The following is a 12,821-nucleotide window of genomic DNA, read 5'->3' as shown; positions in this document are numbered from 1 at the left end:
CTGAATTAGTAAAAATGTTTACTAATTTGAATTAGTGACTCACTTTTTGATTCTGAATTAGTAAAAGTTACTAATAATTAGTAAAATTTTACTAATTTTACACTAAGCAAAAAGTGAGTCACTAATTCAAATTAGTAAACATTTTTACTAATTGTTAGTAAAAATTCAATTTCAATTGTAATAATTGTTAGTAAAAGTTACTAATAATTAGTAAAATTTTACTAATTCAGAAGCAAAAAGTGAGTCACTAATTCAAATTAGTAAACATTTTTACCAATTGTTAGTAAAAATTCAATTTCAATTGTAATAATTGTTAGTAAAAGTTACTAATAATTAGTAAAATTTTACTAATTGAGAAGCAAAAAGTGAGTCACTAATTCAGATTAGTAAACATTTTTACTAATTCAGATTTAGAGAGTACAATGAAAAAAAATTTATTTAATTCAAATAAAAAATTAATAAATAAATATTTACTGGAACCCAATAATTTTTATTTGAATTAAATAAACTGTATTTGAAACAATTATTTCTTTATTTGAAACAAATATAATTTAATTGACTCAAATAATAATTTTTTTTAATCCAAATAAATATTTATTTGCTTATATTCAAGTAAACAATTATTTAAATTTAATTTAATTAAAAAATTATTATATTATTATTTAATTATTGATTAATTAATAATAAAATATAATATTAATAATACATTTTTTTAAAAATATTTATTTGAAAATAATTTTTAATTTCAATTGAAGTAAAAATGTGTCGACACTGCGTTGACTTTTGTGATATTAAATAATGATTAGAGTATATATATATATATATATATATAAGTGTGATAAGAATAAATGAATGGATATCCCCTCTTCTCATTGACAATCTGAGACACGATTTTCTCGTCTCTTGACTCAAGTCGACAGTACCTTTCAATGACATTCCTTTAAACTTAGAAAAAAAAAATTTACATACTTAAAAGTGAAATAATAATTGCCAATAAATTAATACTTATACTTTTTAAACAAAATAATTTAAAAAAAAAATATAATTTCTATTTTAAAATTATTTTGAAAATTTTTTTCAATTTTAAATAGTTTTTGTAAGAAATTATTTTTGTGCGATTTCTTATATAGAGACTGTTGATAATTATTGATTATAAATTTGAACTTTTAGGGTAAACATAAATATACCATTGAGAATCATATATATAAAATATTATGTGTGTATAGTGAAGTAAAGTAATAAATCTTTTTTTGAAAAGAGAGAAAAAAAAAAAAAAAAATTTATTATATGTCTTTCTTGAAGAGGTGCAGCAGCTCTTTTGAAAAGTTTGTTACATACCCCAGAAGTTTGTATGTACTTTTCCGGGAAGATGATACACAGTCTTGCAATTTTGTTTCTTCTTATACCATTCGCAGTCTTGGCAGACAGTAAACCGCATATCATTTTTATTCTCGCGGACGACTTGGTAAGTTTTACTATTTTTTTTCTTTTTTTTTTTAATTTACAAATTGAAAATACATTTTTTTTTTTAAATCGAGGAATTAATAATAGAAAAAATAGAATTTTTTTAAAGAAATCTTTTTCAAGTCTGAAAAAAATGAATATATACCCGTGTAGAAAAATCTTCTGGAACGCCTAGAGTCAAGTCTGGCGCAATCTTGAAAGCGTCTAGCATCGCTAGTCTGGAAGGTCTGGCTTGGTCCAGTTCTGGTACTACTCAGCCACTAGTCAGACTCTGAATAGCGTTGCTGGTCTGGAAAGTCTTGCCAGACCCAGCTCTGGTGCTAGACAGAAGGTCTAGATAACTAAAAAATTTTATTTTATAATTTCTAGACTGTGTCTAGCGATGCTAGACTAAAAGGTCTAGACAGACCCAGCTCTGGTGCTAGACAGAAGGTCTAGATGACTAAAAATTTTTATGTTATATTTTCTAGACTGTGTCTTGCGATGCTGAACTGAAAGGTCTAGCCAGACCCAGCTTTGGTGCTGGCTAGAAGTAATAGATAATTAAAATTTTTTGGTTTCTGGACCTTGGCAGCTTTCTAGAGCTAAGTATCTTTATCATGTTATTTTGAAACTTTACCATTTTATTTTACTTAATTAAAATTCAAAGTTTTAATTATTTCTAAAATTATGATTAAAAAGTTTATAATCATTAAAAATTTTTTTCGTTCTTTTTTATAAATTTTTAAAATTCATAAATATCAAGGATATATAAATAAAAATTTTAAACATTGAAAATTCTATGTGATGATTAATTTATTTTTATCTTCGTAAAGAGAAATATAATTATAACAAATACATAACTGAAATCTAGATCTTTACTACAAAAATATGATGTAATTAATATGGAAAAATAGTATTTTCCATCTTAGAAAAAGATATTTTGTAAAGTATCTTATAATAATTTTAACAATAATTAAAATATTTCTTTCATCTTAAAATAGTTAACCTAAAAATTTTTTTGATCAAAAATATGTGAAACACTTTGGTAAAGCTAATATAAACATTTTAAACTAAGATATTTCTGATAACTAAAAAATGACTACCAAAACATCTTATATTGAGATTCTTCTTTTTGCAGTGTTCATATTTAAATTATACATGAAGAAGAGGTATAACAAAAATTCGCTCATTTTCATTTTGTCGCATTTGAAGGCGAAGTTGAACAAATTTTTGTATAATTACATTTATCGGTATTTGAATGACACTCTCTAAAGGCGTTTTTTGTAACTCCCACATATTAATTTCACTAGACGGAAATGGATAATCAAAAATGGGTTGTTTTGGTTTCCAAATTCTACCCGTAAGAGTCACAGAGCGAAGAAATCCAGAAATTTTTTCAATTTTAAATATTTTCTTATTATTTAAAAGAATCACATTATCAGGAAATTTGGGTGATAGAATTTTTCCTTTGCATTTCACTTTCAAATGGTTTTCCCCTTCGGATTCCAATATTTCTATTTCAGATGGTATTTCCGGTTTTGTTGTTTTTATCATATACTCTTCGTGCAATCTCCTACATAATTGCGCAAGTGGCCGATTGTATGTACGCAGTTTTCTTTTAATTTTACCTAAAAGATTTTCAAATGGGAACGCCATAACATGGCTTAAACTGCAACCCATTTTTTGAACATCATCCGCTAAGTGAATCAGATGATGAAAGTTCAAAACTTGGGATTTTTTTCCGTAAAAGCTCGGCAAGGCTACAAAAAAAATCCTAAGGTATTGTTTTGCTTTGCTAGTGTATTTTAAGCAAAAAATGTCGCAACATAAAATCCGGCAAGCAACGTGAAGCAACAAAAAGTGCTGATATGTTCGTCTTTGTAAAATATACTTTAATACAACTGGACCGCAATATAACAAGAAAAAACGAAATTCAGTTGCTTTCCATTTTAGGAAATATTTTGTCGACCGCGTTTTCCTTTGAAATTCTGCAGGCACACAGCTTTTCAAAAGTTCCATTCGTTTCGACAATTCCTGGCGCAAAACAAATTGAAGACGTGCAGTTGATCCAACTGATAACCACCATTCTAACAATTTTTTCATTACTCCCAAAAAGCACAAATGCATCATGTCCAGTACAAAAGCGAAAATCATATCGATTGGTGGGGCTATTCGTGTTAATGGGGATGGTCCATGATGATGATCTTGTTGTTCCATATTTCTAAAAGATGCATCTGTTCTTTCAGCTGATCGAACAGATGGATAAACAGTGCTTGGAACGTTGACTTTTGAACCCATCACCGTGCATCTTTCGCATGCATACCTTCCTGTATGACCAATTGTACATTTTAAAAATGCCCTCGCTGGTGTATCGCAAGAAAAACATTTCAAAGATACATTCATGATTCTTCCAGATACTTCTAATCCATTTTGTAAAATGTTATTGAGATCGGTAATAAATTCTTCCATATATTCATCAACGTCAGCCGGTTTTCCATTTCCATAATAAATTCCTACTGGAAAAGGCTTATAAACATCAGAAGTTGAGTGAATTTTGCAGGCGTTTACCCACATCTGCTTTATACCAGATTTCGACACCGGTAACCCATCCACATCGATGATTAATTCAATAAGATTATTCGAGTGCAGATAAACATTAATACATCTTTCTAAACCGGGTTTCAGTCCAAAATGAACAAATTCACCTGTACCGCCATGACTGTCGCTCATAGCTGTTATTGTGTACTTAGCACTTGAAGTTTTCAAAAATGTCTTCGATGATTTTGGAAGTTCGGGAAGTAATCTTTGTCGCAAAATAAGCAACAACTTGTCCAAATGATTTTGCTGAATATTTGACTCAAGTGCCCATTCACGTAGTTCTTCAAATTCCCTCCTGACAGCAACATCATCAGAGATTTCACTGTCATTAGTCGAAGCACTCCATTCCGAAACTGATGTTAATGACAATTCTTCCTGAGCGCCAATTTCATTTGATGAGGAAAAATCACCTGTCAAATCATCACTATAAATAATTTTTAAAAAATGAGTTTTATTGTAGTGTGTAACTATCTAAATCTGTTTTACTAAGAAACTAATAATAATAATAAAAAATTATTACTTCAATTAATAAATTTTACAATAATAAATTAATACCTTTTTGTATAAAAATGTATAATTATTTAATATTAAATATTATTTATATTTTTAAGAAGTTGTTTTGCATTTTAAAATATTATTGCGTATTGAGAATATTTTGGTCCATTTATTAAAGTTACTTTTTTATTTAAATTCCAATTTAAAAAAATATTCACATACAATTTTACATTAAATGAATAATATATTGGTCAAATTCTCAACTACTTATTAAATAAGAATTAATTAGGTCCGTAAAATAAAAAAAATAAGTTAAAATTGTACTAATTTAAATTTGAGAGATATTATTATAGATAAATTTGTATTCTTACTTCTATCATGAACGATATTTATGTTGTCATCATTTGCCTGGACAACATTTATGTCATCGTTACTGGAAACAATATTTGCATCGTTATCCAATTCGGAAGTATTAGTGTGATTACTCACATTAGAATTACTTCTATTGAAGGTATCAGGATCAGATTCAATTTGTATTTGGTTCGCTATTAAAAAATTTTTTACTAAGTAATGAAAGTCAATTTTATTTATAAAATTCTGTAAACTTAAAAAATTAAAGAATATATATATAATATTACTTAAAAGTTAAGAATTGTTTTTACCTTCATTGTTTTGTGGTAAAGACTCATCGGATGTACTAGAACTCAGCGGTTTTGTTGAGTGAGATTGACAAAATCGCTTATGAGCTCGAAATTTTCGAACTCTCAGGGCAGTTAACCTTCGTTTTCTATGTTCCGAATCACCCATTATTTTGCACCAGGAGTGTCGAGACAATTGAAAATTTTCAAAGTTGGTCAAAATCACTTTAAACTTGTTACTCGACGCTTCTTATAGTGGCTGAAATCGGTTCTGACGTTAGATGTTTTATTGTTTGTTTTTGTACAGAAATAATTACAAATTTAATTCAATTTTTACTTGCCTTCTTTTCATGTATCGTTAAGCAAAAACTTTTCACATGTTATTAATAAACGTCTACTTATAGTAAAATTCTCTAAACAATATTTTTCAATTTTAACAAACATACAACTCACATAAGTTACTATAGTATACTTTATGCTACAGTCACAGAATAACACGAAAAGCAGGGAAACGCATGCGTGCTTGTAAGTAAGCAACGTAAGCAAATATTTCAAAACTTGAGTCCAATATCTAACCTTCACTTGTTCTGAGAGGTTTCTTTTGATGAATTTATGAAGAAAATTTTATTTTATAGTTTCAAAATTAAAAATTTTTTAAATTGTTTATGTACATTTTTAAAAATAAATATAATTCCTCAATTAACGGTCATAACAGAAATGCTAATATCTTATTGGTTTGAGGCAACGGAATCATCCAATGAGAGAATATCACGTGATGGAAGTCACGTGACTAACGCATGTTGAGGAACAGTGAAACCATGATCGCCATGATCCAACAGTGATTGCCGTGTTTGCAGTGGTGTGAATATAATATAAAGTGAATACATCGATTTAGAACGCGAATAAAAATGTCGACAAAAAAAAATAAGAAAGCAGGTAATTTTTATATTTCCTTTAAATATTTTATAATGACTTTTTTAACGATAATGCAGTTCTAGGTTATGTTAGGAAATACATTATTTTTAACAGTTTTTTTAAAATAGGTAATGTCTTCTATTTAATGTCGATAGGTATAAATTCATTCCCCACGTGGAAATATAAAATTAAATAAAATGAATATTAAATAATTTTAATATTCTCTTTTATATAAATTGACGATATACTTTTTTTTATATTGTTTTTTTTTATAAGAAGCAAAACATGTGTTTAAAACTTTATAATAACTTTTCTAACGATACTGCAGTTTTAGGTTATGTTGAGAAAAACTAACTAAAAAAGCGTTTGAATTTAATTTATGAATATGTAACACTTGTGCATTTTACATTATTTTTAACAGTGATTTTTTTAAATCGGTTAAGCCTTCCATTATTTTATCTTGACAAGGTTTTATCCCGATATGTATAAATTTATTCCTCACGTGGTCATCTTCAAATATAAAAAATTTTTTACGATTCTATTTTATATAAATTGACGATATATGTACTTTTTTTTATTTTGTTTATTTTATAAGAAGCAAAACATGTCTTTAAAACTTTATAATAACTTTTCTAACGATACTGCAGTTTTAGGTTATGTTAGGAAATATAAAATTTTTGAATGAGGCAAACGTTTAAAAGAATCTATTATCGTGTAAAAGTCGTGTATTTTAAATTAATTTAATGAGTGAACTTATCTATTTTTAATTTTCAAATTTGTATAAATTCAGTCTTAAAGAAAATTAATTGGTAAAAATTTAAGGTTACAACTTTTTAAAGCATTTTAATTAAAACAATATTTTCATATTAAATTTTTGCCATTTAGGTAATTCGAAGGCTGCTAAAAAAGTCCATGTCGAAAAAGAATATACTTACGACATTATTTTGTTTGTTGAACAAGACAATGAGTTCAGTAAAAGCAAAAAGTCGATTGATATTGTTCCTGGAATTTGGGTTAAATTTAATAAAGCTAGAAATTGTTTAGTAACTCGATTTCTTCCACCTCCATATACTGAGGTTAATCTTCGCGACTTTCATAAAATGGTTAAAAATTGCTCACAACCGTTAGAAATTTGGCCAGAATATGCTGTAGAATTAAGAGGAGGTGCTGGTATGTTATTATATTTATGATTTTTTTTTATTTTTCAATTCAGTTTTTGTAGGTACATATTTTTTAATAATTTTTTTTCTGTATAGATGTATACTCAGAAGCATTAAAAAGAATGGAATTTTTAAAAACCACTAAAGAATACGCATACACCACAGACATAGAAAAAACTGCAGAAACGATAGCAGATGAATTAACAAAGAAAAAAATGAAATATAAGAGAAGTAAAACTGATTCTGATACTCAGGAAAAATTACTAAGATCAGCACCTACATTAAATAATCAGAAGGAACTTTTGAGTAAAGACATAAATGAAAATCAATCGTCGCTTCATTTGTCAAAAGAATTAAATGTTGATGATAGTTTAAATTTTCAGGACATGTCGATATCGATTGAACATAGTGGTAAGATTAATCATAATATTTATAAATTTTTTTTTTCATTTCGTGAATTTTAATATTTATATTAAAAAAGTAAAAAAAATATTTATCTATGTAAAAATTAAGGTGTTTATTTAAATTTAATTTTTCAGTATCTAATGATTCTCTAATGTCAGTTGATGAAAGAGATAGTCTTTTAGAGAAAAACATACATTCAACGTTACAAAATGACGAAAATGAAGATAAATTAGGTTCAAATAATACTCAAAAAAAAAATGATGATGCTTTTGCAAAGAAAAGTACTGTAAATTTGAACGCGTTCGCTTTTAATCCGGAGACAACCGAAGAGGAACGGGGTATGTGCTTTAAATATTTAATTTTTGTTTTATAAATATTAATATAATTTTTTTTAATTACATTGTAATTATTATTCAATTTGTTTCAGATAATCCTATATTACTTTTTGAACGAATTGTAAAAGCCATTCATTTATTGTACCTTGAACAAAACGAGCTCAAAAGGCTGATTATTGACTTAACTCCTGTAAATGCTAACCAACCTTTACAAAAATCATTACCCGAACTATTGGAGGAAAAATATTGTTTGTATATACCAGTCAAAACTATGGAAGAATTTGAGAAATTAAACCAGTTGATTCTTCTCGAGAAACCATTTCGGAAAGAATTTGTAAGTAAAAAATTTGCTCTTAATATAATATATTCTCATAAATATAAATAATAGGGGGGCGCATGAAAATCTCATAAAAATCATTAGCTAGAATTTTCATTCGTATGAATTTCATTTGACAGAATTTTCTTGTAGACGAATTTTCATTTTTCGAATTAGCATTTGAGTTATCTTCTTTGTAAACGAAATTCCAACTTTGTGTTTTAAAGCATTATAATTTAAAGCAATTTTAATTTATCAAAATTTTAATTCAACAGAATTTTAGTTATTTAAATTGTTTAATGTTAGAATTTTTAATTTATCGAATCTCCATTTGTTTGAATTTTTATTTACACGAATTGTTATTTGATAGAATTTCTAAAACACTGAATTATCATTGGATAAAAATTACAAATGTCCGAACAAATAAAAGTCAGAAAGATTTCGGCGCAGTTTTTAAAATTGATCAATAAGAAATTATTAAGAAAATTGTGATTCATCTATTTTAAAAACTGCGTTGAAAACTTTCTGACGTTTGTTTGTTCAGTCAATTTGTAATTTCTATCAAATGATAATTCGGTGTTGTAGGAATTCTATCAAATAACAATTCGTGTAAATAAAAATTCGAACAAATGGAGATTCGATAAATTAAAAATTCTGACATTAAACAATTTGAATCACTAAAATTCTATAGAATTAGAATTTTGATAATTAATAAATTAATAAATAAAAAACAATAAATAAATAATTTTCTAATTTTTTTAGAAGTCTTCAGTGTTAGTTTTACTGAACAAAGATAATGTTTTGTCGAGAAGTTTGAGAAATGTTTTAAAACAATTCATCTCCCGAGATGTAATCATCAATTACACAGCTCAAAAACAAGTAGAAAATAAAGCCATATTCAAAAGTACAGAATTTTGCAAAGTGTTAAAAGGTAAGATCCTATATTTCCAAAGAAATTATTATTGTTATCATTATTACAATTTTCTAATTTTATTTCAGCTGTTTTGTTTGCGAAATATAATTCCGCGACAAACATACAAATTGATGAGCAAAAATTTTACAAGGAGCTTGGAAGTACGATTTCCAACGCAGTGGATTGGGACGGATTCCGTGCTTTCAGGAAACAAAAAAAAAGTGTTGGTAACACTTAGAAAGAGGAGTAACATTCAGAATTTACGTATCTTACCGTTTCGTTTGAATATTTATAAATTTTAAATTAAAATATGTTAAATATTTTATCATTTAAATATTTAAAAAACTTTTGTTAATATTGTTCTAACAAATGTTGTATTAAAATTATCAAGAATATGTTTATTTTTAAAGAATTTTAAATTGTAATAAAATTAATACCAAATGTACTAAATTTGAATTTAAATAATATTCCTTATCGCTCGCGTTATATTTATTGAAAATCGGTATCAGATTTTTGTTAAAAAATACTAAATGTTACTTAGATTTTTTCATCTGATTCGTGTGATATTTATTGTTTTTTTTTTGCTAATGGATAGTCAGAAGCCTGCTAGTTTCTTTCTAGCAATCAATTAATTTCTGACTAGCGGCTAAATAGCGTCTGATTAGACCGTCTGACTAGCTCGGCTGGCTAGCGTCTGGTCGCTTTCAGCGTTACACTTTTGGCCAGCCGCTGGCTAGAGTTTCTAGCCAGCCACTAGACTGGAATCTAGACTCTCTGGCCAGAATCAGGCCTGCCCCAGAAGATTTTTCTACACGGGTAGCAAAAAAAAAAAAATAATAATATTCTTAATTTAAGAATATATTTTTGTCACCTATAGTAAAATTTTTGCATTTTATTCTTACAATAAAACATAAAGTTCCGAAAATAAAAAAATAAAAGAATTATTTATTTGATATTTTTTGTTGATTCAAATATTTGATTATTATTAATTATTAATTTATTTGTTATTTATTATAATTATTATTAGATATACTGTTTTCGACCTAAATATTCCTTATAATTTTCGTTATAAAAAATTATTCTTATTTTGAGAATAATTTTTTTTTCCACTATTTTTATAAATAAATATTTTTTCAATAAATTTAAATATGAAAAATATTTGTTTAATATTTAATAAAAAATTTATATTGTTTCTAATAATTTAAAAAGGGATGGAATGACGTTGGATTTCATGGATCGGGTCAAATTTTAACACCCAATATTGATGCACTTGCATACACTGGACTTATGTTGCACAATTATTATGTTACGCCAATTTGTACACCTTCAAGAAGTGCCCTAATGACAGGCAAATATCCAATTCACACCGGTATGCAACACAGTGTAAGTTATCATTTTTTTTATTTTTTTTTTATTTTATTTTTTTAATAAATAATGCTTTCAATTTTTGTATAAAATAAAGGAAAATATTTGTATTGTCTCTTTTGGTTAAATTAATCAAAATATTTCTTTGTATGAAAATTTTATTGTTTATTTTAAACAATATTTGATAAAAGAAATAAATTTTTCCAAATTTCTATACAATTTCTGTCAATTAATTTTTTTAATTGGCAAAAAAAAGGAAATAATAAAATACAACCGTGACTGGCACTCATTATTATTATTTTTATTATTATTATTGGAAATCGATATAAATCGTTTTTTTTTGCTTTATTATTTAAGAACGCTAAATCCATGAAAAGTATCAGAAAATAGAAATTTGACAATTTTCACAGTATGTTACGTAATTTCAACCATCTGTGTCCCGGAAATCGCGAATAAATTTTCAACACATTCAATTCACATATGCAGTAAATATAAGAAAATATAAAAAAAAAATTTCTTTCTTTTTTTTAAATTAAAAAAAAAAAATTATAAATTTTCTGATTGAAATTAATTAAAAAAAAAAAAAATATTAAGATATATAAATTTTAAAATAATTTATTAATTTTATAAAATAGTGACTTATATATATATACTTTTTGAAATTTGTGCGCACGTACTTTATAGAACATCAGTAGAAAAGTCTCTGCAAGATCAGACATTCCCAAGCATTTGTCTTACCCATTTTATTCTCATATATATATATATATATATATATATATATATTTCCTTTTTTTTATGGATTCCCAGGGTGAACACATTTATATTATTCTTCGCACGGAATGTTGTTCATTTTTATGATTAATAAAAAAAATTTTATTTTCAATGGAAAATGTATATTTTTTTATACACAAACTTCATGAAAGTAAAAACTGATAATTTTTATATTGACTCATCTTATTAACCATATGTATTTTATTTTTTTACAGCATACTTAAAACGCACATAAATAATTTTAATATTAAAAGAAAATTTTTTTAAAATAAAAAAATATTCTTATTTTAAGATTAAATTTCAAAAAATGGTTTTCAATTTTTTTTTCATTTTTAGTTTGAAAATATTAAAAAAAAATATTCTCATTTAAAGATTATTTACTATAAATAGAGTAAATTAATTTTTACAAAATTTAAATATTAAAACAATAATATTATTTTTCAAAATTTTTGAAAATAATTTTCTTTCACACAATATTGTATTAAAAAAAAAAAATGTAGAGTGTATATAAAAAATTATTTTTATCTTCCTTTTTTTTTTTATTTGAGTTTGTGTTTTCTTTAAATATTAAGGTTCTTAAAGCCGCTGAACCCAGAGGACTGCCACTTAATGAAAAATTACTACCACAATATTTGAAAGAACTTGGCTATAGAACGCACATTGTTGGAAAATGGCACCTGGGACATTATAAAAAAGAATATACTCCACTGTATAGAGGATTTGACTCTCATCTTGGATTTTGGACTGGTCATCATGATTATTTTGATCATACAGCAGTCGAAGAGGTAAAAAAAACAATATTCTAAATTTAAGAAAATAATAATAATAATATTATTTTATTTTTTATTGTAAAATATTTTTTTAAAAAAATTTTTTTATCTTCCATTATTTTTTGATATAATAATTTTTGCTCATGTTATTCAAATGGGATGTAACAACATATAAATTTTATGCCGCGTATGTAACAAAAACATGAGAGGATATTTTACTATCTACATTAAATTGTGCAAGAAGAAGCGATTTAATATTCATTGAACTGAAACTGATAGCAAATTAAGTATCTTATTTTTTCCCTATAGAAGAAAATAAAATTTAGTTTTTATGATTAGAAACTAATTTGAGTATTTATTTTTTTTTTTGTTATTTACTTATACTCTAATATATATATAAGGTATATTTATTTTATTTTAATATATAGGCAATATTAAAATCTATTTTATGTCAAAATTAGTAATACACCGAGAAAAAAGATTTCTTTGATTCAAAGAAATCAATTTCTTTGACAAATTTTTCTTTGATTCAAAGAAAATTTATTTGTTTCAAACAAATTATCTTTGATTAAAAAAAAATTATCTTCGTTTCAAAGAATTTTGTTATTTAATTCAAATAAATGTTTCTTTGACACTAGATCAATGTTAGAATTTCTTTAATTTAATGCACAAATTTCTTTCATTCAAAGAAAAT

At 25.5% G+C, this 12,821-nt stretch overlaps 4 protein-coding genes across 7 annotated transcripts in view; 2 read left to right on the top strand and 2 right to left on the bottom strand.

The window, feature by feature from the left end:
• LOC127287968 (RYamide receptor) overlaps positions 1-12,821 on the bottom strand; it is a 50,510-nt gene that overhangs the window by 12,732 nt on the left and 24,957 nt on the right. The window lies entirely within an intron of this gene.
• LOC127287940 (arylsulfatase B-like) overlaps positions 1-12,821 on the top strand; it is a 29,454-nt gene that overhangs the window by 11,396 nt on the left and 5,237 nt on the right. Inside the window, exons 2-4 of one of the 2 annotated variants that reach the window (XM_051315096.1) lie at positions 1,303-1,465; positions 10,431-10,604; positions 11,930-12,142. In XM_051315096.1, coding sequence (XP_051171053.1) covers positions 1,352-1,465; positions 10,431-10,604; positions 11,930-12,142 — 501 coding nt within the window. In that variant the 5' untranslated portion in view covers positions 1,303-1,351. Of the gene's footprint in view, positions 1-1,225; positions 1,466-10,430; positions 10,605-11,929; positions 12,143-12,821 lie in introns of those variants that run through there. The other variant, XM_051315105.1, reaches the window with a different exon arrangement.
• LOC127287930 (uncharacterized) lies at positions 2,454-5,346 on the bottom strand. The gene is made up of 3 exons (XM_051315083.1): positions 5,202-5,346; positions 4,911-5,084; positions 2,454-4,454 (listed from the first exon to the last, which is right to left on the bottom strand). The coding sequence occupies exons 1-3, from the start codon at positions 5,344-5,346 to the stop codon at positions 2,599-2,601; spliced, it is 2,175 nt and encodes a 724-aa protein (XP_051171040.1). The 3' UTR covers positions 2,454-2,598.
• LOC127287953 (uncharacterized) lies at positions 5,979-9,671 on the top strand. 2 transcript variants are annotated; one of them, XM_051315124.1, is made up of 7 exons: positions 5,979-6,113; positions 6,978-7,256; positions 7,349-7,663; positions 7,792-7,995; positions 8,085-8,326; positions 9,071-9,239; positions 9,308-9,671. In XM_051315124.1, exons 1-7 carry the CDS (start codon positions 6,086-6,088, stop codon positions 9,457-9,459), a joined length of 1,389 nt encoding a protein of 462 aa, XP_051171081.1. In that variant the 5' UTR covers positions 5,979-6,085; the 3' UTR covers positions 9,460-9,671. The 2 variants fall into 2 exon arrangements, with proteins under 2 accessions (XP_051171081.1, XP_051171073.1); XM_051315116.1 differs by having other exon boundaries at positions 6,978-7,262.

This window comes from Leptopilina boulardi, unplaced genomic scaffold (assembly GCF_019393585.1).
Source record: "Leptopilina boulardi isolate dan_hultmark-lab unplaced genomic scaffold, ZJU_Lbou_2.1 LbouV2_123, whole genome shotgun sequence".
In the NCBI taxonomy this organism is placed as follows: domain Eukaryota; kingdom Metazoa; phylum Arthropoda; class Insecta; order Hymenoptera; family Figitidae; genus Leptopilina; species Leptopilina boulardi.
The sequence above is the reverse complement of the archived record's forward strand: the minus strand, read 5'-3'. Positions and strand labels throughout refer to the sequence as shown.